At 38.2% G+C, this 26253-nt stretch overlaps 1 protein-coding gene across 3 annotated transcripts in view; it reads left to right on the top strand.

Annotated features, from left to right (window-relative positions):
- Positions 1-26253, top strand: part of UVRAG (UV radiation resistance associated) — a 295144-nt gene that overhangs the window by 31340 nt on the left and 237551 nt on the right. For 2 of the 3 annotated variants that reach the window (XM_045816172.2, XM_087868172.1), the window contains 2 exons: positions 2541-2575; positions 19625-19786. In XM_045816172.2, coding sequence (XP_045672128.2) covers positions 2541-2575; positions 19625-19786 — 197 coding nt within the window. The remainder of the gene's footprint in view (positions 1-2540; positions 2576-19624; positions 19787-26253) is intronic. The other variant, XM_045816174.2, reaches the window with a different exon arrangement.

Below are 26253 nucleotides of genomic sequence, written 5' to 3' on the forward strand. Positions count from 1 at the left end.
TTTATTGACAATATTTTAGATGTAACAGAATGGTGGACAGTGTAGGACCATGTTTAGCATATTGGAAATTACCTCAGACTCCATGATTTCTTGTATGGCTTTTTTGTGGACCTCTTGCCATTTAGGTTAGCAGGTCTATTTTGAAGGTGTAATGGAGAAAGCAGACTGTTTAGTTTCATTTATACATACAGTCATTCAGTCAGCAAAGTTTTGGAAGAAATAATGGTACTAGTCATCTTCTTAGAGCTGAAGATACATGTTTTGGGAACTGTTTAATTTAGATACTTTGCAGATTAAACTGAGGAATTCTGTCTTTCTCAAGAAAAGAGGAGCATCTGTATTTTTTTCCGTTGATTTTAAAGTAATACATGCTTGCAAAAAAATTCAGGATTATTTTTTTTTTTTTATAAAGTGAAGGTACTTTGAAATAAAAAACAATTTTTTTTATCCCTTTTAGGTTTCTTTCCCCCTAAAGCTAAACATGGTGCATATAAATTAGAATTCACATGTGCACACACACACACACATATACATACCTACACACAAGCATCTTTATAGTTAATTTATGGTTGGAATACTTGGTTAATCATTTGGGAAGAAATGAAATGAATAATACTTAGGGTTGCCCAGTGTTGGGAAAACAGGTATTTTCATAAGTGGGATTGTAAATTGGTACAACACTTTCATAGAACAATATGGTGCTATCTACCAAATTCAAACTGTATTTTTCCTTTTATAGTGCATTTTACTTCTAAATGTTTAGATCCAAGTGTCTAGGATATATATCTCTGAATGATTGTTTATTTATAAAATTACTTGAAATATCTAAAAATTATCAGTAACTTAAATGTTCATCAGACGGTCCTTTTAAAAAACAATTAGAATATCCCTTTTCTTATTTCAAATAATTGTTCAAAATAGAAAAATAGGAAACTGCCAAGCAGAAAGTAAAAGTTAACAGCCTACTCCTGTCACCTAAGATAAACATTACTAACATAATTATAAAAATTTGGATCTGTTGTAAATTCTTAGAACCTTATCTTTTTATTTTAACTTAATACATAGTGACTATCTCACCACAAAATAAAATGATTATCCATATCTTTTTTTTTTTTTTTTTTTAGGAAAGACAAACATAGTGTCATATAGATAGTATGTTTATCAAGAAGTGCTTTAACCTGAAGAGCTTGGCCCTAAGCATTTTATGTTTAGGCCTACTCTTCATTTATTGCCTGACTATTCCTCAGCTTCAGTTGTTAGTAGACTTTGACATGTTTCACTATATTTGAGTTTCATCTATACCATTACATACTTAATATGTATTTTTAAAACTCATTATTTTTAACAATTTTTAGAGATTTATTTATTTGAGAAAGAGAAACTGTGCATGTGTGTGCACGCACGCATGCAAGGAGAGGGGCAGAGGGAAAGAATCTCAAGCAGACTCCCCGCTGAGCGCAGAGCCCAGTTTGGGGCTCTATCTCATGACCCTGAGATCATGACCTGAGCTGAAATCAAGAGTTAAATGCTCAACTGGCTGAGCCACCCAGGTGACCCTTAAGTTCATTGTTTTTAAACTTATGTCTAAGTAAAATAGTTCATTCAATTAAGAAGTTATTTATTGAGTGTCTACTCTGTGCCAGGAATGGTTTTACGCACTGAGGACACAGCAGTTGTGTAAAACAAATGCTTCTGTCCTTTTGGAGCTTACAATTAGGGGTTGAGGAATATATGAGACATAAATTTAAATATATAAGAAAAAAATAAAGTGTGTCCGTGTATCGTCTAACATCATGTCAAGTACCAGTGGTCCGTGCATCACACCTGGGAAATTTGTCTTATAGCAACACAAGGATACGAGGGTCCTGTAGACTCTGCAGAGACAGAGAGCATCATGATGGTGACTTCAGCAGGGTCAGAAGAGGCAATGTTTGTTTAAGCCTCTGCCACATTTCTCTCTTTTGATTGTGTCTTTATGTTTGTAACATTTACAATATACATGAAGGTCTGTAGAATCATGAAGCTTTAATGCTTACAGAGGACCTTTGCTTACTAGTCTAATTCTTTAAGTTGTCTAATGAAAAATGGGCCCAAGGAAATGAAAGACAGAATGCTTATGACAGTAGAACTAGAACGTTACCTGGTTGCTAGATCAGTGTCCGTTCCACAGTACTACAATGGATAATCATTAGAGATGTTTGAGAAGAACGAAGCATATGGAATCAGTTTTTGTGGAGTGCCAGTAGTGTAGGAGAGAAGAAAGTCTAAATTTTTAAGGGCTCAAATTTGAATCTGGGGTAAAGTTTACTAAATTAAATCTTAACAGGTTTTGATTTTTCTTTATTAACATTTTTCCTTTGAGACCTATTTATTTATTTATTTATTTATTTATTTAGCAAATAAAGATATAGAGAAAATAGATCCCTTGAAAATGTTTTAAATGTTTTACTGGAACATACGTTAAAAAATTTACAGGATTAAGAGTTAATGAGCTTATTTTCTTTCATATCACTTATTGTTTTTTTTTTCTTCTTTTCCAGAATTTTATAGAAGTGAAGTGATTAAGAATTCCTTGGTAAGTTTGTTTTCTGACAGGTACACTTGACTAAGCCTATAACTCCTGTTTCAGAAAATGCTGAGACATAAGTTCAAGTTCAGTTCTGGTATTTATTTTGATACTTCTACAGTTAAATCTTCTGCTTAGTTTTTGCTTAAATTTTCATTGATTTATTCATTGCTGTATCTCTCATACTTAGAACATGCCTGGCACATAGTAAGTCCTTGATAAATATTTGCTGAATGAACTGATATTTTTTCTGTTAAAAGCTTCAGTTTTTTTTTCTATTTATATTCTATAATTCTGTTAGTTCTATTCACTATAGGGTTTTTTTTTTTTGACTATTTGATTTACCAAACATAATAAATGATGTCTTTGTTTAGATAAAGTTCTTAAGAATTATATATCCAGGACCATTGTATAGGATCCTCCCACTTATATTTTGGGGGTGGCAGTGCTAAAGTAGAAAATTGGAAGCGTCCTGCTTTGGATAATATATACACGAGATATTTGCATAAATGGCTCAGTTTATTGGGCCATGTCGATTAAAAAAAAAAGGACTTTGTGGGAATTATAATACTCTTTTAGTGGCCAAGACTGTACTGGATTTGGCCTCTGTCCACTTTTTCAACCTCATTTCTTAATACTTTTCCTTACTCATTGTGCTCCGGGCATACCTCATTTTTTCAGTGCTTCAAACACGCCAAGCTTGTCTTCTTTCTTATGTCTAGAACACTTGTTTCCCCAGCTCTTCATTTGGCTGAAGGTGTCTTTGAGGTCTCAGTTATAGAACTTTGGTTAGGGCTTCTATGACTATTCCATTGAAAGTGGTCCCCTTTCTCCTAGTCACTCTTCTTTATGTCACCTGTTTTATTTTCTTTAGAGCAGTCATCACTCTTGGAAACTCTTGTTCACTCATTTGTTTGTGTTGATTACTTGTCTCCCCCATACTGGAATGTTAAGTTCCACGAGAGCAGGGACCTTGCCTAGAGTCCAGAATAGTATAGATGCTCAGTAAATACTTGCTAGATGAATAAATGGATGTCAGTGATGTGTTATGGTTGCAGAATCCTTTTACATAAGTGTTCCATTTCGATCCTTAGAACAACCTGTAAGGAGATGAGGTAGGTCTTAAGGAACTGACATCCAGAGACGCCCAACAGCTTGCAGTTGTGTAACTGTAGGCCCAGATCCTAAGTTCAGACCTCTGTCTTCAGGTCTCTTCTACTCTTTTCTCTTTATAAAGCTGCCTCCTAAATGTCTCTAAAATAGAATAATAAATTTGGATCCTAGGCCTGACAGGTTCCTTGAGCCTGTTTCTGAGGAGCTCCAATCACCAGAAGAGCTCTTGTTCTCCGTATAGTAAATGACCTGAAATGACTAGCACCATACCTGACACATAGTAGCTAATGAGTCAATATTAGTTTCTCTTCCTCCCCTGGCTCAGGTGAAATAGAAGTGTCCTACAGACCACGGAGAGCTGGGGAAGAGTGGGTAGTTGCAGGGGCAGATAGAATAGAATTTCACCTTGGTTTATTCTACCCCCCTTTTGATAGTCAAAAGTCTAGTTGGGGATGGTTTTACACCATCCCATTGCTTTTTCTCTGGATTCATGTCATAGTGGACCCTGTGCTAATAGTCCTACTTTAGTGGATCGTTCTACAGGATTGTATTGTATTTACTTGCTCTTCGCTTGACTTTCAAGTTCATATTTCTAAACACCATCTCTTTGAATGTTAACTCCAGCTCTTTTTGGCTCCCATCTTCTGATGCTTCTGAAATATCTGTGAGGTTGTGATATCTTCATCCCTGGTGTACTTAGGTTGAATAAATGTTTTATAAAAATACTGCAGAATGGATTTCAGACAAGGGAGAGATTTGGACAAAAGACTTCCAAGGTCCTTTCAGGTTACAGTTTGTCCTGCAGTTGTTTCCTGGGGATCCCACTTGCAGCATTTGAGTCCATTGTGATTGTTGGTGAACGGTTTCCTCTCCCCAAGTAGATGACCACTTTTGGAGGTCAGGAGACTGCGTAAATATCTTTATGTCCCTCTAGCTCCCAGTGTACTTCTTGGGAGTTGTTGGATAAATGTGGATTTGTTGTTGTTTCCTCTGAGGTTATGATATTTCTGGCAAGGATTGTCTTTTCTTTCTTTTATAGCTTAATATACGTTTGATAAACTGCAGTTCATTTCTTCTTTTCTCTTGGAAAGGACTCTTCCTTCTTTGTTTTTTGCTCAGTCATTGTGACTGGTTCAGATTAATGGGCATTGAGCACCCCAGGAGTCAACAACCCTCAGAGAATATGCTGGAGATGGCATATTGTTACCTCCCTGCTTGCTGTTTCTGAAGAACCATGGATGAGCAAAATTTGTGTGTTTTTTTTCCCATGCTTAGGAGTTGGTGATTCTTAAGCTGTTGTGATATTTGCTGAATGGAGTCAGTGATTTAAAGCTCTGACTCCTCCTGGTTGCCGTATGTGCTTGGCACATAGAAGGTGCCCAGCAGATGTTTCTTAATGAATGGATTCCTCCATAAATATGTCTATTGACTGACTTCTGAGTTATATCCTGAACCCCCAATCCTCAGTTCGCTATTAAAGATTAGGCAAAGTAATGCTTCATGTATTTTTAGCTGACGCTTTGGATAAATTTTCACTCTGGTGAACCAAGTTGGACTCTGGTGAGCTTGTATTCTTTTTTTTACTCCTATAACTTCAAGGCTTCAACTGTTTGCCCTAGGTTTATATTTTTAGCTTGGTCCCCAGACCAGAGTGGCTGCTTTTGCCATTCTGATGTCAAAGGAAACATGGAAAATGGACACAAGGTTAAAAAGAATGTTTTCACCCAAGGATTAAGTTGTCCTTATGTGCCTATTCCTTGCATCTTTCTCACTCTTAGGTACTGCAGAGTGGTGCTGCAGTGCTGCCAGTGTTCTGTGCTCTGCCCGCTACTTTGCTACTGGCCACGTGTGGCTGCTGAGCACTTAAAATGTAGTTGGGTAATACCAGAGAACTAAATTTTTAATTTTATTTAATTTTAATTTAAATAGCCACAAGTGGCTAATGGATATTGTATTGGACAGCACGGTTCTGGATGCTTCTGAAGAGCTTTCTTACGATCTATAACATTAGCTGGAAGAGGTTTCCCTTTTTGTGTGCCTTGAAAAAACAAAACTTTGGGGCGCCTGGGTGGCTCAGTCGGTTAAGAGACTGGCTCTTGATTTTAGCTCAGGTTGTGGGATCGAGCCCTGTATGGGGCTTCATACTCAGCGTGCAGTGTGCTTGAGATATCTCTCTCTCTTTGCCTCTGCCCTGCCCTTATTCTGTCTCTCTCTCTAAGTAAATAAAAATCTTTAAAAAACAAAAAAACAAAGGACTTTGTACTTACACCACTTGTACCATTCTAAAGCAGTGTAATAGCTGTCCATACGGTTGTCTTAGGTTCTTTAATATATATGATAAACCTTATAAAGACAGGAACCTGTATGCTTCATCTTTATAACCTCTGTAGTCATTGTGCGTGGCTTATATTTGGCAAACAAGTAAGAAAAGAAAACAGCCTAAGCCAAGGTAGTTCTATGATTCACCATTATTTTATGTTCAGCAAGAAAAACAGACTCTTCTAAATAAATTGAAACCCAGGGCCTTCGTAATAGTCCCGAATGAGTTGCGATTCGACCTTCCTAGCCTCTTGTTACTTTGAGATTTCTTTTACCCATTCCAAGGTATTTATTTAGCAATCTTTCCTTCTTTTAGGTATATTGCTGACCTGTGATGGGACTCTTTTGTATCTCAGTAACAAAATATAAATATGCTTTCTCAATCTGTGGGAATTTCATTAAGTCTTATAGAAAAGGGTGGATGAGGTTTTTTTCTTCATTGACAAGTATTTGCTTCTCTGATACTAAATTCATGTTTCGTTGCTTTAGGTCTATGCCTTTTTGCCTACACAAAAACTTAATACTTTTTATTAAAGTTTAATGTACATGAAGAAGAGTTTACAGTTCTTAAATATACAGTTTGATGAATTTTCTGAAATTGAATATCCTGGTATAACCAGCATTCAGGTCAAGAAATAGAGTATTTTTAGTGCCCCAGAAGGCCCCGCATGCCTTCTTCAGTGACTGCTACTGTCCTGACTTAACATCATAAATTAATTTTACCTGCTTTTAAGCTTTACAGAAATGAGATCATGCAGTATGTACTCCTTTGTGTCTGACTTGCACTTTATATTGAAAGAGTCTCAACTGTATATTGTAAGAGTCATTCATATTGTGGGTATATTTGTAGTTTGCTTACTCTATAATATTGCATCGTGTGAACGTACCAGAATTTATCCATTCTTCTGTTGATGGGCATTTGGTTAGTTTCTAGTTTTGAGCTAATATGAATAGTGCTGATGTGAACATTCTCTTGTATATCTGTTGATTGAACCTATGTGTACATTTCTGTTAATATGATACATCCCTAGGAGTGGACCTACAGGGAATATTCATATGATCCACTTTAGTATATATTGCCAAACAGCTTTTCCAAATTATCGTTTCATTTACACTCTTGCGGCCAGCAGTCTTTGAGAGTACTGGGTTGCTCTACTTTGTTGAAATCTGCTTTTTTAACCTTTTGAATTTAAAAATTTGATAGATACTATATACAAGGTTTTGTTTGTTTATTTCAGTTTAAACCCAGAGAGATATTTTAAATGGCAATTAAACTCAGCACAGGTAGGGTGGACAGTGTGCCTGACTTCAGCATGCCTAATTTAAGAGTTTAAGAACAACTATTTTTAAGGTTGTCCGTGTAGAGGCAGTGACACCTGGTGACTGCCACCTGGCGGTCAAAAATAGTAGAACCTTATTGATCTTAACATTTCCAAAATTAAAATTCATCTTACAATGTGAAGGAAAGTGCATGTTAGAATTCCTGATAAACTGGACTATGTTAGATGGTAATAAAAATAATGGAGTAAAATAAAGTGGAATAAGAAAGTATCTGGCAGGGCTGGGTGCTGGTTTTCTATGGTAGTCACATAGATGAAATGTCACATAGATGAGATCATTTGAGCAGACACCTGAAAGAAGTGAGGGAGCAAGCTATGTTCTTATGTGGGGAAAGACTGTTGCAGGCCGGGAAGCAGGAAAGTACAAAGGCAGGAGTGTACCTGAGGTCTTTAAGAACTGGCCAAGAAGCTAGTCTGGCTGGGGTGGGATGGGGTGAGCAGGGGTGGTTTGAGATCTTGCTAGGCGAGTATGACAGCAGGGACAGAGGAACTGAGCATCAGGGCAGCAACAGAAATGACCTAGAGAGATAGGAGATGATGGTCAAGGGCTACCCAGCAGGAAAGAGATTTGGGCAAGGAGATAGGTACAGGTCACACAAAATTAGACAAAGACACTGTCTGGTAGACAGAGACACTGAACGTATTCATTTTTCTGTTTTCAGTGTCCCTAGCACAGTGCTTCACCCAGAGAAGTCCAATAAATGCCTGTTGCATTGAGTAACTGAATAATCCACCTTCGACAGGCTAGTTGGTGGAGATGTGTCTCCAAGTTACAAGTCAGAGTCATGATTTTTTCTGAGATATATTTAACATCGAGCAATTAGTTGTCAGTGTACAATTCAACTTTAAAGGTCTCTGGCTTCAGCCAGCCATATTCTCCAAACCATTTGTTAACTTTTGGATTTTGTTGTTGTTGTTGTTGTTCAGGAGGAGATTAGATTGAAGGGTCATTGGTTAATAACTAAAATGATTGAAGCAGTAAGAATGTAAGTAACTAAATTCTCTAAAGTTGATTTTGTATGTTCACAACAGTACAGATGAGTTATGTAAAGAACCCATATGTACCTATCTTTAACAATTATAAAGTTGATCATTAGGTACTTTTACTAAAAGGGAGTTTTTAAACTTTTATTACAAAATTAAAATCTCATGGTGGGAGTAAGAACAGTGGTAGTTTGTGTGTGTGTGTGTTGAAATTTGTCTGTACATGTGTGTTTCTTTAATAAATAAGATGTATCAATTATAAAGTACCCACCTATGATTCTAGTTGTTTCTTGGATGCATGATGTACATTGGTTCTTATCCTGATAGCAGTGCTACAGGTAAGATATATGCCTGTTTGATAGTTAAGGAAACTGAGGTTCAGACAGGCTGAGAAACTTGCTCTAGGCCCTCAGGCCTGTTGTGACTGGTCAAATCAACGTTGGAGGGCCCCATTCTTTTACAGCATTGTGCTGCCTCCCTTAATGACGCTTCCTTCAGCTTCCTTTCTTGAACCGATTCAATGTCTGCTAGAGGTCTAGTAGAGGTCAGTGATGGGCCTTGTAATTGAATAAGCAAAAGTCTAGAGCATGTGTTTTTAGGGAAAGCATGTGACATAATTATCAGAATCATAAACTTTGGTTGGAATTTTAACTGCCTGAGCTATTTTTAAATCTTGGGAAAAAACTGACCGAACGGTATACTTCTTTTGAGTTACGGGCCTACGTGATTATCAAAGTTTATGTTTCAGTTGAATTATAACCAAATAAACTAACATTTCATCTCTATGGGTGTGTGTATGTGAGTAGAGAGTTGGCTTCTCTTAATTATGCCAAATTATGTTACCCTGTATTAAACCGCATCGTCTTCGGGGTTTTCTGACTTTTGGCTAGTCAACTACAAGAAATGGAGGGAGGCTAAGATGATTAACACATGGAATTCTAGTACCAGGGAAGAACAGGATTCTTGAAAACATGTAGGGTATTTATCTCATTTTAAGAGAAGCTGGCTAGGAAAGGTTTCTAACTGAAACTAATTTCTAAGTTGAGATGTGAAGGATGAGTAGAGGTGAATTAGACAGGGAAAGAGAGTTTATTGGGTTGAGGAATAACTGCTGCTTTTAAAATCAGCATGCAGTTCCCAAGAGTTATCTTGTATGTTTTGAGAAAATTTTATGAATTCTTAAGTTGTGTTTCTTATTTTTTTTTTGAAGAGTTATGTTTTTTTTTAATATTATCATTTGTAAAAATTATTTTTATCCTTGTACTGTATGGTGACTAACATAATATAATAAAAAATCATTAAAAAATTATTTTTATCCTATTACCATTTTGTTTCTTATGACCATACATTTATTACTGGGTGATAAGAACAGCGATCGTTTGAATGTTTGGAATTTCTTTGTACAAGTGTGTTTCTTTAATAAAAAAGCAGTCATTGAGCAGCGTTATAGAGAAGTTGTCCTGGCTAAATAATGAGTTTGGATTCTCCTGTGGGTAGTGAGTAGGCAGTGAACTTTTCAAAGCCATAAATATCCTGATGGTCTGCCACAGTACTTTTAGTAAATATGGTATAGGTCCCTAGATCATCTTAGTACTTGAATAATTTGTTCCGTCTAGAAAATGGGCTGACGTGTATAGGTTAAATATAAATAAAAATCATCTGGGTCTTTACAATAACATTATTAGGCAATAAAATCTTTGAATGTCTGGCAGACTGTATCTGTCTGTGTCTGAATGTACCAACTCAGAAATTACCGCTCTTTGTTTGGCAGCTATTTCATGAAAGTATAAAGGAAGGTCATTGTAATGAGAAGACTGACAATAGCTGTGCTGTATTAATGTTGTATTGGCTTAGAAAAGAAACCCACGTCATCTATTCAACTGTATGAAGGAACTTCAGGACACCACTCTCACTTTCAAAGGCTTTTAATTTATTTTAGAAGTATTTACAAATATTTAATACAACAGCTGCCCCCAAGTCCTCCCTCTCCCCGATGCAATATGACTATTCAGATATATTCACCAAGTCTTTTCTTTTTTTCACTTTGGAAAGGGGTGGTTATTTCATGCTTTTTGTGGTGCTTTGTTACTCTGAGAGTGAGAATTTGAAATTATACCATGTCATAATCTAGGGCACATGTACTTTTGTTGAGAGGTGATCTTGCACATAAGAGAGTAAATGGCTACCTTTTCAGGTGGTATAATTTGAAGGCCAGGAAGGTCCTCCAACACCTTTAGACTTCAAGACCTAAATTTATATCATGAAGACGTACCTTTATTTGATTTATTGCTGCAGTCTCCTCCTTTTAAGATGCTGTATTTTTTCTGCTATTGGGTCTTTAAAAAATATAGTTCCGTTACTTTTTATTGAGATAGAGCACACCTTGCAGTAAAGGGCAAAAATAATAGCCTGATGACTTTCAAAGGAACTAGACCAAGAAGTAGAACATTATCAGCACCCCTGTGTTCTCCCTCTAGTCACTCCCGCCTCCCAAGGAGAACCACTGTCCTGACTTCAAGCACCATTGATTAGTTTTGCATGTTTTTGGAAAAAAAAAAAAAAAAATATATATATATATATGGCATGTCCTCTTTTGCTTAGCATTACGTATGTGAGATCCATCATATTGTTGCATGTAGTAGTGTATTAATCCTAATGACATGTCCGTTGGTGAACACGTGTATGCATTTCATTGCTATTAGGTATATACTTAGGAGTAAAATCGAGTGCTGGGTCATAGGTTATTTTCAGCTTTAGTGGTTACTTCCAAATAGTTTTTCAGAATGGTTATACCAATTACATCCCTCGCAGCAGTGTGAGGTTTTTAGTTGCTCTACATCCTTCTCCAAAATTTTAGCCATTCCAGTTGTGCAGCAGTATTGCACTATGTTTTTAATTTACATTTCTTCATACACTATTCTAATTGTGTAACTTTTCTGGTTTTATGCTTTTATTGGCCATTTAGATACTCTTTTTTTTTTTTTTTAAGATTTTATTTATTGGGGTCCCTGGGTGGCTCAGTCATTAAGCATCTGCCTTCGGCTGAGGTCATGATCCCAGGGTCCTGGGATCGAGCCCCGCATCGGGCTCCCTGATCAGCGGGAAGCCTGCTTCTCCCTCTCCCACTCCCCCTGCATGTGTTCCCTCTCTCGCTGTCTCTCTCTCTCTGTCAAATAAATAAATAAAATCTTAAAAAAAAAAGATTTTATTTATTTATTTGAGAGAGAGACAGAGAGGGCACAAGCAGGAGGAAAAGGACAAGCAGACTCCCCACTGAGTGGGGGAGCCTGACATGGGGCTTAATCCCAGGACCTTGAGATCATGACCTGGGCTGAAATCAGAGCTTAACTGACTGAGCCACCCAGGAGCCCCCCCGCCTTTTTTAATACAGTGCATGCTTTGGAAAAATATGCCAATTAATGTCAATTAGGAATAAATTCTGTGCCAGGACTTGACACTTTTTAAGTTTGTAGGATATATTTGATCTAACTTGATAGTTTAAGTAGTTTTGTTTTCATGCTTCCTGTTTTTGACTATTCAAGGATAGTGGAGTTGGTGGTCTTTTGAATTCCAGTTAGGTGGAATGTTATCATTTGAATTTTTCATATCTACATCACATTTTTTTTGGTCTCCCTCCCCTCCCCTTTCTTATTAGGGGACATTATTTACCTTTTTCTCATTGACTCAAGCTTATCATGAGGAACATCACATCTTATACTAGAGTCATCCTTCAGGGGCTGCCTATGACACAAAGCCCGAGTGCTCTATGCTAAGTGGTCCCCAGCAGCATGGCCTAGCTCATTTATAGAAGTTATCTGATGTTATCCCTGTCTTTTTTTTTAAATTGTTTTTCATTGTTATCATGTCTTTAAAGTCAGATATGTAGACTTTGACCTCTTGCTCCAGATATAACCAAATGTATGACCTTAGGGAAGTTACTTAACGGTTTATAGTATCAGTTTCTCCTTTGAAAAATTGGGATAATGCTGTCGACTCACAGACTCTCAGTTTTGTCAAGGTTAAGTATAGCTTATCTGTAATGAATGCTTCATTCTTGTCGTAATATTCTAGCCTTTGCTGTCATATTTAATTACTTGCTTGTGTCTCAGCCCTGCTCAGGGGTAGAGCGTGGTGATGGGGCAGTAGAGCAAGTTTGAATCATGTGAAGTGACCCCAGTTCCTTTTGCCCAGAGAACGGGGCACAGGTAGAGGGCAAAGTTCTTTCTTCCTCTTTCTGCCTCTGGCTGTGGGATCTAAAACAAGGAAATTATTGACAGTCTCATAAGGCCCTTTTGTTCTAAATTCTGTCTTCTGTGCTTTGGTGGGGAGAAAAAAACCCAAGAACCAAACATACAAAAAAAGAACATGAGAGGAATTTTAGAGACCTAGGTTCAAAGTCTGGTGCTGTGTTTACGAGGAGACCTTAGACAAGACACTTAGTTAGCTACTGTGTTTCACTGATTCTAAGATGCACATTTTTTTCACAGCTTAACACCTCTGAAATCTAGATGCATTTTAAAATCATTACTTCTTCTTCTTCTTTTTTTTTTTTTTAAGAGAGAGAGGCAGGGGGAGGGGCAGAGGGAGAGAGAGAGAGAGAGAGAGAGAGAGAGAATCTTAAGCAGGCTCCACGCCCAGCCACAATCAAGAGTGGGATGCTTAACTGACTGAGCCCTGAGCCACCCAGATGACCCTTCTTTTTTTAATGGCACATAAAATAATGATGCATCTTATAATTGGTGGTATTTCAGAGTCAATGAAATGACATTTTGTCTTTTTGACTATTGAAGTTAACAAGTTGTCTTATTTACATCAGGTAGACGTATCGTTGAGATGAATAGGGCTATTTTATTAAACAGATAGCTACTTCTGCTATGTAATGCTAGGATAGGCATTCTTCTGTGTCTATTTCATATATATCTGACTTTATATAGCACTTACCACTAATAAGTGTTAAAGACAGCTAGTACTATAAATATTATTATTCTTTGTAAGCTTCATAAAAACCCTGTGAGTGATAGTTGTTCTGGTTTTTATAAGTGAGTATTCTAAGATACAGAGGGGATTATGTGGTTTAACAGTATAGTTTAATTTCAGCACTTGCCTCTCTACCATACTGCCTTTCAGCTCTCTGATGGACCAAAGGCCAAAGCTACATTACTTCACAAGCCAGTGGTTCTCTTTGGTTGATTGTCTGCTGCTGTTCCATCCACATTTCTTTCTTTCTTTCTTTCTTTCTTTCTTTCTTTCTTTCTTTCTTTCTTTCTTTCTTTCTTTCAGATTTTATTTATTTGACAGAGAGGGAGAACAAGCAGGGGACGTGGGAGAGGGAGAAGCAGGCTTCCCACTGAGCAGGGAGCCCTTTGCGGGGCTCGATCCCAGGACCCTGGGATCACGACCTGAGCTGAAGGCAGATGCTTAACGACTGAGCCACCGAGGCACCCCTCCATCCACGTTTCTAGTGATCACTTTGGTGTCTGCAGAGATTAGTGACTGGTCAGAGTTTGTGCTCAGATATTTAAATGAAACTCTACCCTTATTTAGCAGGGCTACTAAAAAGTTACAGTGAGATAGCTGGAATTTAGTTTTTTTATGATTCAGTATAAAATTGATTATGTAAATGTGCTGCTTACTGTGTTATCATCGTGCTATTTATTGATGGTCTTTCAGTATCCTCAGACGTCCACATCCATTGATCATTCATTCACTCACGCAGCAAAAACTTACTGAGTGCATATCATGGACTTTTCAAGCTTTGAAGATCTTATAAACAAATCAGACAATGTTCCTGTCTATCAGAGCTTTTATTTTAGTGGAAGGAAATCAGACAATAAAAATATCAAAATATAAATGAAAAAGATATATCAGGCATAAGGTACTGTGAAATTGGAAGTCATGTCTTATCTCCAGAAGCTTCAGCAACCAAACCCACAAAAACACATGCATCAATATAGCCCCTAAAACAAAAACAAGCACGACCCTACTCCCCTCCCTGCTTTTGGTCAGAAAAATAAATGCCACAGAGCCAAGAACAGTTATCCTTATATAAAGTCCCTTTGATTTACTGATTCATATAACATGAAAATTGTTAATTTAATAAGATTGATTATATTTACATTTAGCAATGAAAGCCCTAACATTTAATATAGGGCAAATAAATGAAAGTAATTGATGCATTGTAGTTCAATTCTATTGATGTCATTAAAGCTCCTTAACACTTTGACTTTTCAGAATGTTTCAACTATAGGAATGATTTTTTTTTAAAGATTTTTTAAAAAAGATTTTATTAGAGAGAGAGCAAGCGAGAGAGGGCAAGAACATGAGCAGGGGGAGGGGTAGAGGGAGAAGCAGATTGTCTGCAGAGCAGGGAGCATGATGTGGGACTTGATCCCAGGACTCTGGGATCATGACATCAGCCGAAGGCAGATGCTTAACCAACTGAGTCACCCAGGCGCCCCCTGAATGATTCTCTTAAAGAACAATAAAATTCCTTTAGAGCATAAAGTTGATCTTGTCATTCTTAACCTTAAAACCTTTCAATGGCTCTTCCACATCTTTTACAGAGTAAAGTACTCCTTGGCAAGGCATAAAAGATCCTTCAGGTTTTTTTTTTTTTTTTTTTAATATTTAGGTAATCTTTTCACCCAACATGGGGCTCAAACTCAACGACCCTGGGATCAAGAGTGTGGTGGACCGACTAAGCCAGCCAGGCTCCCCCAAAGATCCTTCAGTGTAGCCGCTTGTTTACCTCGAGCTTCGTGTCCTTCCACTCTTGCTTTGTGCATTCCAGGAGTTGTCTTCGCTCCCTGACCACGCCTTGCTACGTCACACTGCTGAACCCTTGTTAATGGTGTTCCTTATGTCTGAGATTCCTTGTTTTAACCTGAGAAAATCCTGTTTGTCCTTTAAAAACCAACTTTCACAGCTTCTGTGGTGATGTCTTTCCCCTATTCCTTCGAAGTTTATTATTCCCTTCTGTGCTACTGTGTAACCTTGTGCATAATTCTGTTACTGAACTTTTCATGAAATAATGTTAGTATTTAAATACAGGTTTGAATCTAACAAATTGGAGATACTTTGAGAACATTATTTATGTGTTGCTTCTTAATAACTGTGTTAAGTATTGAATAGGTAAATGAGTTACCATATGAAGCCATATTAATAAAAAATTAGAGTATATCCTCCTTCTAATGACTCTAATAAATGAGCAGCAGAATTCAGAAGTACTGGTGGTCATTCTGAGGAGCTGCGTGCAGCGTGGACTTCCTTCTAGGTCAGGCCCGCCAGTGCTCTGGAGAAGCCTGGAGAACAGGCAGAGCTGTGAGGGGGACTTACTCACTGAGATGGCTGAGGGATCTGTTTCTGTTGGCTTTGGCTGGAGAGGAGCTAGGTCTGTCCCTTTCCCGGCCTTGTCAGGGTGGTGAATTCTAGGCCTGTCATCATCTGTTGAGCCCCTACTTGTGTGTCTGGTGCTTTGGGGTGTAGTTCTCTGAGGAAGATTTAGTATCTCATTTTACAGAGAAGGAAACAAACTCAGAGGGCCTAAACAGGTTTCTCCAGCTCACCACACGAGCATGACCTTGTTTGGTTGGTTGGTTTTGTTTGGGTTTTGTTGGTTTTAAGACTGTTTGGGACGCACATAGGTCCTGGCCCTCTTCTCCCCTCATTCACACTCTCCCTGGGTGACCCGGCTGGTGACATGGTTGCTCCTTCCACCTTCACCTCTCCTCTGGGCTCCAGACTGCCACCTGACGTCTGTGCTCACACATCCCCAAGGCGTCTCACAGCTGGCACGTCCGTTTGAGTGCGGACTCCCGGTTCTCTTGCCACCCTCGCCCCCATACTGCACTCCTTCGCCCCTGCCAGTCTTCCCCTGCAAGAAAACAGCACGTCATCTGCCCCGTCGTTTGAGGCAGAGATCCAGGAGATGTTCTAGATTCCTCCCTTATCCTGGCCGCTCACCTTCACCCATCAGCAACTCCTGTCACATCTAGTTCCAAACACCTCCCCCTCACGTGTCCCATCTCCATTCTCCATCTCCCAGACCATCACCTGCAGGCCCCACCGCACCAGCCTCTGGACTGACGTTCCTCCTCCTCTTCTTGGTTTTTCCCTCAGCAAATGGTTCTTGGGTGCACAGGTGCTATTTACAGGTATACCTCATTTTACTGCACTTCACTTTGCAGATACTGTGTTTTTACGAATTGAATGTTTATGGCAACCCAACTTTGAGCAAGTGTGTTGGTGCCATTTTTCCAAAAATATTTGTTCACTTCCTGTCTCAATGTCATGTTTTAGTGATTCTTTCAATATTTCAAAATTTTCATTATGATTATACTTTTTTTTTTTTAAGATTTTATTTATTTGTCGGGGTGGGGGAAGAGAGAGAGAGGACAAGCAGGGGGAGCGGCAGGCGGAGGGAGAAGCAGGGTACCTGCTGAGCAAGGAGCCTGACGTGGGGTTCTGTCCCTGGACCCTGGGATCATGACCTGAGCCAAAGGCAGATGCGTTTTTTTTTTTTAAAGATTTTATTTATTTATTTGACAGAGGAGAGACAGACAGCCAGTGAGAAAGGGAACACAAGCAGGGGGAATGGGAGAGGAAGAAGCAGGCTCCTAGTGGAGGAGCCTGATGCGGGGCCCGATCCCAGGACTCTAGGGTCATGCCCTGAGCTGAAGGCAGACGCTTAACGACTGAGCCACCCAGGCGCCCCCAAAGGCAGATGCTTAACTGACTGAGCCACCCAGGCATCCCATTATGATTATACTTGTTATGGTGATCTGTGACATTGCTCTCATAATTGTTCTAGGACTCCATGCACTGCACCCATAAAGACGGTGAACTTAATTGATAAATGTTGTGTGTGTTCTGACTGCTCTGCCGACCAGCCATTCCCCCACCTCTTTTCCTCTCCTGAGGCCTCTCTCTACTCCCCTGAAATATAACAATACTGAAATTAGGCCAGTTAATAGCCTCTTAAGTGTTGAAGTGAAAGAAAGAGTCACACGCCTCTCTAAATCACAAGCTAGAAATGATTAAGCTTAGTGAGGAGAGCATGTTGAAAGCCAAGATATACTGAAAGCTAGGCCTCTTGCACCGAACAGTTAGCCAAGTTGTGAATGTAAAGGAAAAGTTCTTGAAGGAAATTTAAAGTGCTACTCCAGTGAGCACAAAATGGTAAGAAAGCAAAACAACCTTATTCTGATGTGGAGAAAATTTGAGAGGTCTGGATAAAAGATCAAATGAGGGGCACCTGGGTGGCACAGCAGTTAAGCGTCTGCCTTCGGCTCAGGGCGTGATCCCGGAGTTCTGGGATCGAGCCCCACATCAGGCTCCTCTGCTATGAGCCTGCTTCTTCCTCTCCCACTCCCCCTGCTTGTGTTCCCTCTCTCGCTGGCTGTCTCTCTCTCTGTTGAATAAATAAATAAAATCTTAAAAAAAAAAAAAAGATCAAATGAGCTACAACATTCCCTTAAACCAAAGCCTTAATCCAGAGCAAGGCCCTAACTCTCTTCAATTACTTGAAGGCTGGGAGGCATGAGGAAGCTGCAGAAGAAAAGCTGAAGTTAGCAGAGGTTGGTTCATGAGGTTTAAGGAAAGAAGCATGTTCATGAGATTTAAGTGCAAGGTGAGGCAGCAAGTACTGATTGAGAATCTTCAGCAAGTTATTCCGAAGACCTGGTGAAGAGAATTAATAGAGGTGGCTACACTAAACAACAGATTTTCAGTGTAGCCGAAACAGCCTTCTTATTGGAAAAAGGTGCCTTCTAGGACTTCACAGCTAGAGAAGTCGATGCCTGGCTTCACAGCTTCAAAAGCTAATGCTGCTGGTGACTAAGTTGAAGCCAATGTCATTCACCATTTTGAAAATCCTAGGGCCCTTAAAAGTTGTGCTTAATCTACTGTGCCTGTGCTCTGTAAACGCAGCAAGAAAGCCCGAATGGCAGCACATTTGTTTACGACATGATTTCATGAATATTTTAAGCCCACTGTTGAGATCTGCTCAGAAGAAGATTCTTTTCAAGATATTACTGCTCATTGACAACGCACCTGGTCACCCAAGAGTTCTGATAGAGATGTACAATGCAATTAATGTTTTTGTACCTGCTGACCCAACATCCATTCTGTAGCCCAAAGGCATCAAGGAGTCATTTCAAGTTTCTAGTCTTACTATTTAAGAAACACATTTTGTAAGGCTGTAGCTGCTGTGGATAGTGATTCCTCTGCCGAATCTGGGCAAAGTCAATTGAAAACTTTCCAGAAAGGATTCACTATTCTAGATGCCATTAAGAACATTCGTGATTCACGGGAAGAGGTCAAAATATCAATATTAACAGGAGTTTGGAAGACTGATTCCAACCTTAATAGATGACTGTGATGGGGTCAAGACTTGAGTGGAGGGAGTAACTGCAGATGTGGTGAAAATAGAAAGAGAACAAGAATGAGAAGTGGAGCCTGATGACGTGACTGAACTGCTGTAGTCTCATGAGAAAACTTGAACGGATGAGCAGTTACTTCTCATGCATGGGCAATGAAAGTGGTTTCTTGAGAAGGAGCAGGAATCTACTCCTGGTGAAGATGCCGTGAAGATGGTTGAAATGACAACAGAGCATTTAGAATATTACGGAAACTTGGTTGATAAAGCAGTGGCAGGTGAGAGGATTGATTGTATTTTTGAAAGAGGTTTTACTGTGAGTAAAATACTGTCAAACAGCATCACTTGCTACAGAGAAATCGTTCATGAAAGGGAGAGTCAATCAATCAATGCAGCAAATTTCAAGGTAGTCTTATTTTAAGAAATTGCCATAGCCACCCCAGCCTTCAGCAACCACCACCCCGCTCAGTCAGCAGCCATCGACACTGAGGCAAGACCCTCCACCAGCACAAAGATGATGACTCACTGAGAGCTCAGATGATGGTTACATTTTTAAGCAATAAAGTATTTTTTAATTAAGGTATGTACATATTTTTAAAGACATGATGCTATTGTACACCTAATAGACGGTGGTATAGTGTAAACATAACTTTTATATGCATTGAGAAACCAAAAGATTCATTTGACTTGATTTAGTGCGGTACTTGCTTTATTGTGGTGGTCTGGAACCAAACTTGCAATTATCTCTGAGGTATGCTTGTGCCATTATCACCCCATTGTGTTAATTAGATGTCTTCCTGGTTTATTTAAGTCTGCAACTTGATATATTTTTGAGGTCTTTTGGTTTTCAAAACCAAAATGATTTATAATCTAATTGAAATAACTGTAAACAAATTAGAGTCTTCATGCTTTCCTTTCCATCAACAGAATCCAACATGGCGGAGTCTCGATTTTGGAATAATGCCAGACCGTCTTGATACATCTGTGTCTTGTTTTGTGGTGAAGATATGGGGTGGAAAGGAGGACATCTACCAGCTTTTGATTGAATGGAAAGTCTGTTTGGATGGGCTGAAATACTTGGGTCAGCAGGTAATTTTTAGACTGTAGCTTTGAGTATTTGTCTTCTCTAAACCTACCCAAACTTTCTGCATATTCTTTAGATTCTACATTTCCTATTATAGATAACTTTTATGATTGGCTACTTAATTATAGAAGTTTTGAGTCATTGCCAAGTTTAAAAAATAATTTTTAACTGAAGAAACTTATGAGGAAGCACCCTAAGCCTGTTAATTTAAGAGGAATTTTTTTTTTTTTTGTGAGAAAGAATATGCTTTCCCATAGCATTCTGCTTCTTCTGTTTTATTGGGTCTAAAAATTAAGTTGCAAATAAGGAACATACTATTAAACACTTCTCTTATGACCAGTAAAGTTGGATTATTTCAGGAAGAAGGAGAGCTACTATTTATTTTTAATTAATTTTTTTTTTTTTTTTGAGAGCTACTGTTTTTGGAGCACGGGGCTGACAAATGCCTGGCTTGCATACTATTACCAAGCCCCTATGAGTGACGTAGCTTTAGGATCATAGCACTCTTCTAGCTGAGCTGAGAAGTAGCTCCATAATCCCTTTGGACACAGTGTTCTGGGATGCAGTTAGCAACATATTAGAATTGCTGTTGATATGAAACCTATTTACCATCCCCAGACATAGGTTATTATACTTTGTATGTATGTATGTATGTATGTATGTATGTATGTATTTATTTTAAAGATTTTATTTATTTATTTGACAGAGAGAGACAGCCAGTGAGAGAGGGAACACAAGCAGAGGGAGTGGGAGAGGAAGAAGCAGACTCCCAGCAGAGCAGGGAGCCCGATGCAGGGCTCAATCCCAGGACCCTGGGATCACGCCCTGAGCCAAAGGCAGATGCTTAATAACTGAGCCACCCAGGTGCCCCATAAACTTAGTATTTATAACAGCCTTGTGAAAGTTGGTATTAGTGCCCTTATTTTCCAGATGGGAAAATTGAACCGCAGAGAGTTTAAGTAACTACTCAAGATCACACTGCTAGGTGGAGCTAAGATTTAAATCTAGGCCTGGCTGACTTACAGTATCATTCTTTGTGCTGGACCATACTGATATATACATGTAGTCCCTGTTTACCATTTACCTACCTTGGAATAAATGCTGTGTCTATTTGTGATACCTGTGGGATACTGTTAACGATAACTCCAAAATGTTAGTCATATATGTGAATATTCTTGGTGTTTCTTAATACTTATTCAATATAGACTTTCTGGTATATTTCTTTCATTTATTTATTTATTTATTTATTTATTTATTTATTTATTATTATTATTATATTTAGAGAGAGAGAGCATGTAGGTGAACAGGGGTGGGGGGTTGAAGGGCCAGAGGGCAGAGGGGGAGAGGGAGAGAGAGAAAGGGAGAGAGAGAGAGAGAATCTTTTTTTTTTTTTTTTTTTTTAACGATTTTATTTATTTATTTGACAGAGATAGAGACAGCCAGCGAGAGAGGGAACACAAGCAGGGGGAGTGGGAGAGGAAGAAGCAGGCTCATAGCAGAGGAGCCTGATGTGGGGCTCGATCCCCTAATGCCGGGATCACGCCCTGAGCCGAAGGCAGACGCTTAACCGCTGTGCCACCCAGGCGCCCCAAGAGAGAGAGAGAATCTTAAGCAGGCTCCACACCCAGTGCAGAGCTCGACATAGAGCTCGATCTCATGACCCTGAGAAAATGACCTGAGATGAAATTGAGAGTCGGACACTTAACCAACTGAGCCACCCAGGCACCCCTGCTTTATTTCTTTCAAAGAAACAATTTAATTCTACGTATTTTTTTCAGATTAAAAAAACCGTTCTGTCCTCATTTTGCTTACCATATACTTTACTTTGTGTCTTCCTATAGTGACCAGAACAATGCATGTAATAGATACTTTCCATAACTAAATTCTAACTGCTGTAGATTCTTAATCTTTTTTGTTTTTATATTTTTCCTTCTGTTTTAGGACTGGTCTCAATGAAAATTTATAAAATAATGACTTTTGGCCTAGGGCCTTTCTCCTCTCTTTCAGTATGAGATACTTGTTGCCTTTTGGCTGGCCAGCCAGAGTCCTGCACTGAGGTGGATACTTTTTTTGTCTTCCCACATACCGTAGTTGGCTCTCTGTGGACAGACTATGGGTACTGAGCACTTATCTTTCTTCTGAAAGTATCTAAATTTTAATGGTGAATGATGCTTCTTAACATTAGAGTTGTATGGCTGTAGTCTGGTCGGGGAGTTTTTGACCGAAGAAAATGGCCTTCATGGTTTTCAACATATTCCTTAGGTAGTGATTTTCTTGAAATACCCAACTGTATTATGTCAAACCTGCCCTGATGTCAGAGAGTCAGCTTTCGGGTGTCTTCTTACAAAGCTGGTTGTGTCAGTATAACGGAGAACAAGAGAAAGAGAAAACGTGTGTTTTAAGCCAATTAGAAACTAATTGTAGACTGTCAAAACTCACCTACAAAATAGATATAACAAGTAACATACTACTAGGAAATTAGATAAAATAAAATTACAAATTTTCAGAGGAAAGCAAGATTAAGATATATCAGGAGAATAGCCAGAATTACTTAGGTTCATTGATTGATCATCTGTTTTCTACCAGGCATTATTCTTACTGTTAAGGATCCAGAGAAGGATAAGACAAGATCCTTAGACTTGGTAAACTGATGATTGGTGAATATCTGCATAGACCTGCATAGTATCATACTGTTTTGATTACTATAGCTTTGTAATGTAATTTGGAAGAGTATATGAAAGAGGTGTTTAGACAAGTCTGGATAGAGTCAGGGAGGGCTGACTTTTGAATGAAACTTTTTTTTACATCAGGTTTGTTGAGGTATAATGTATATACAATGAAATTCACGCTTTTAAGGTATGTGGTTCAGTGAGTCTGACAAAGGTATAAAGTCTGGTAACCACCACAATGAATAATGCTGCTGTGAATATTTAAATATAGGTCTTTATGTTGACATATGTTGTCATTTCTCTTGAGTAAATACGTAGGAATGGAATTTTTGGGTCTAGTGGTAGGTGTATGTTGAAATTTATAAGAAGCTGCCAAGTTGTTTTCCATTCTGGTGGGTTTTAGCCATTCTGATGGATTTGAAGTGGTATCTTGTTGTGATTTTATTTTTAAAATTTTAATTACCCGGTGTTCATCACAACAAGTGCACTCCTAATCCACATCACCTATTCACCCATCCCTCACCTACCTCCCCTCTGGTAACCACCAATTTTTTCTCTGTAGCTAAGAGTCTGTTTCTTGGTTTGTCTCTCTCTCTTTTTCCTCCCCTTTGCTTGTTTGTTTCATTTCTTAAATTCTACTTATGAGTGAAATCATATGGTATTTATCTTTTTCTGATTGATTTATTTCATTTAGCATTATACTGTCTAGCTCTATCCATTTCATTGCAAGTGGCAAGATTTCATTCTTTCTTATGGCTGAGTGATATTTCCGTGTGTGTGTGTGTGTGTGTATGTATAGTGTGTGTGTGTATATATATGTATAGTGTGTGTACACATCTTCTTTATCCATTCATCAGTCGATGGACACTTGGGCTACTTCCGTATCTTGGCTGTTGTGAATAAAGCTGCTTTAAACATAGGAGTGCATGTAAATACATAGGGGTGTATTCGAATTAGTGTTTTTGTATTATTTGGATAAATACTTAATAGTGTAATTGCTGGACATAGGGTAGTTCTATTTTTAACTTTTTGAGAAAATTTGATACTGTTTTCCACAGTGGCTACCCTAGTTGGCATTCCCACGAACAGTGCACAAGTGTTTCTTTTTCTCCACATCCTTGCCAACACCTGTTGTTTCTTGTGTTCTTGATTTTAGCCTGAGAATTGTGATATCTCATTGTAGTTTTGATTTGCATTTCCCTGATGGTAAATGATGATGAGCATCTTTTCATGTGTCTGTTGGCCACCTGGATGTCTTCTTTGGAGAAATATCTGTTCATGTCTTTTGCCCATTTTTAAAATTGGATTATTTGCTTTTTGGGTATTGAGTTTTATAAATTCTTATATATTTTGGATACTAACCCTTTATTGGACGTGTCATTTGCAAATACCTTCTCCCATTCAGAGAAGTTGCCCTTTAGTTTTGTTGATTGTTTCCTTGGCTGTGCATAAGCTTTTTATTTTGACATAGTCCCAATAGTTTATTTTGGCTTCTGTTTCTTTGTCTCAGGGGACCTATCTAAAAAAAAGTTGGTGTCGCCAATGTCAGAGAAATTACTGCCTGTGCTCTTTTCTAGGATTTTTATGGTTTCAGGTCTCACATTTAGGTCTTTAATCCATTTTGAATTTATTTTTGTGTATGGTGTAGGAAAGTCCAGTTTCATTCTCCGTATGTGGCTCTCCAACTTTCCCAACACCATTTGTTGAAGAGACTGTCTTCTTCCCATTGGATAGTCTTCCCTGCTTTGTCGAAGATTAATGGACCATAGAATTGTGGCTTTATTTCTGGATATTCTATTCTGTTCCATTGACCTGTGTGTCTGTTTTGTGCCAGTACCATACTGTTTTGATTACTGCAGCTTTGTAATATAACTTTAAGTCTGGGATTGTGATGCCTCCAGATTTGCTTTTCTTTTTCAAGATTGCTTTAGCTATTCAGGATCTTTTGTGGTTCCATATAAATTTTGGGGTTGTTTGTTCTATTTCTGTGGAAAATGCTATTGGTATTTTGACAGGGATTTCATTAAATATGTGGATTGCTTTGAGTAGTAAAGACATTTTAACAATATTTGTTCTTCCAATCCATGAGCTTGGAATTTGGAATGTCTTTCCATTTCTTTGTGTTGTCTTCAATTTCTTTCATCAGTGTTTTATAGTTTTCAGAGTACAGGTCTTTCACCTCTTTGGTTAGACTTATTCCTAGATATCTTATTATTTTGTAAATGGGATTTTTAAAATTATTTTTAAAAAAGATTTTATTTATTTATTTGATAGAAAGAGGGAAGGAGGGAGGGAGAGAACAAGCAGGGGGAGGGGAGAGGGAGAGGAAGAAGCAGACTGCTGATGCAGGGCTCTGTCCCAGGACCCCGGGATCATGACCTGAGATGAAGGCAGATGCTTAACTGACTGAGTCACCCAGGTGCCCCTGGGATTGTTTTCTTAATTTTTCTTTCTGCTGTTTCATTATGGGTATATAGAATCTTGTGATTTTAATTTAAATTTATCTAGTGATGAAGTCATGTTGAGTGGTAAAAAAAATGTTTATTTGTCATCATTCTCTCTCTTGCCCCTTTTTTGGTAAAGTGTTTATTAGATCTTTTGCCCACTTTTTATTTGGCTGTTTGAATTCTCATTATTGAGTTGTAAAATTTCTGTATGTATTCTGGTTATGAGTCAGTTCTTTATAAGATAGTATTTTCTGAGTATTTTTTGCCAGTTTGCGGCTTGTCCTTTTTTTTTTTTTTTTTTTTTAATGTTTTGTTTATTTATTTGACAGAGAGAGAGAGAGAGCATACAAACAGGCAGAGCGGCCAGCTCGGGATGCTGGGATCGTGACCTAAGCCGAAGGCAGATGCTTAACTAACTGAGCCACCCAGGCGCCCCTTGTCCTTTCATTTCTTTAAGTGTCATTTAAGTAACAGAAGTTTATAAGTGTTAAAGTCCACTGTATTGGTTTTTTTCTTTTATGTTTCATACTTTTTGCGTCTTATCTAAGACATCTTTGCCTAATCCAGGGTCATGAAGATTTTCTCCTGTGGGGTTTTTCCTTTAGAAGTTTCATAGTATTAGGTTTTACTTTTATGTCTGCGATCATTGTGGATTAACTTTTATTTAAAGTGTAAGGTTCATTGTTTTGCAGATGGATGAACATTTGTTCCTGTACTCTGTTGTAAGAACTATTATTTCTCCATTGAATTACCTTGTTATCTTTGTTGAAAATCAGTTGTTTAAAATAATTTGTGTGGGTCTGTTTCTGGACTCTATTCTATTTCATTGTTCTACATGTCCGTCTTTATGCCAATACCACATTATCTTGAATACCATAGCTTTATACATCATGAATTCAGTTAATATGAGTCCTCCAACTTTGATCTTTTTTTCAGAATTGTTCTGGCTATTTTAGATCTTTTGCCTTTACATATACACTTTAGAATTAATTTGTCAATTCTACAAAAATCTGAGAAAATTTGGGGAGAATTGACATCTTAATAATATTGAATGTTTCAATCTATGGACATGGTATAGCTCTCCATTTGTGAAGATCTTTGATTTCACCCATCAGTGTTTTGTAGTTTTAAGCATACGGGTCTTTCACATATTTTGGTTAGATTTGTACCTGTGGATTCCATGTTTTTTTATGCTAGTTTAAATGCTATTCATTTAAAAAACATTCCCATTTCCAATTGTTGTTGCTAATATATAGAAACATTTCTGTATTGAGAATGTATTCTGTGACCTTGCTAAACTCATTTATTAGATCTAGTATTTTTGGTAGTTCCTTTTGAAGATTGCTATGTAGGCAG

The sequence above is a fragment of the Ursus americanus genome, chromosome 16, assembly GCF_024610735.1.
Source record: "Ursus americanus isolate L20-20 chromosome 16, mUrsAme1.1.p, whole genome shotgun sequence".
NCBI lineage: Eukaryota > Metazoa > Chordata > Mammalia > Carnivora > Ursidae > Ursus > Ursus americanus.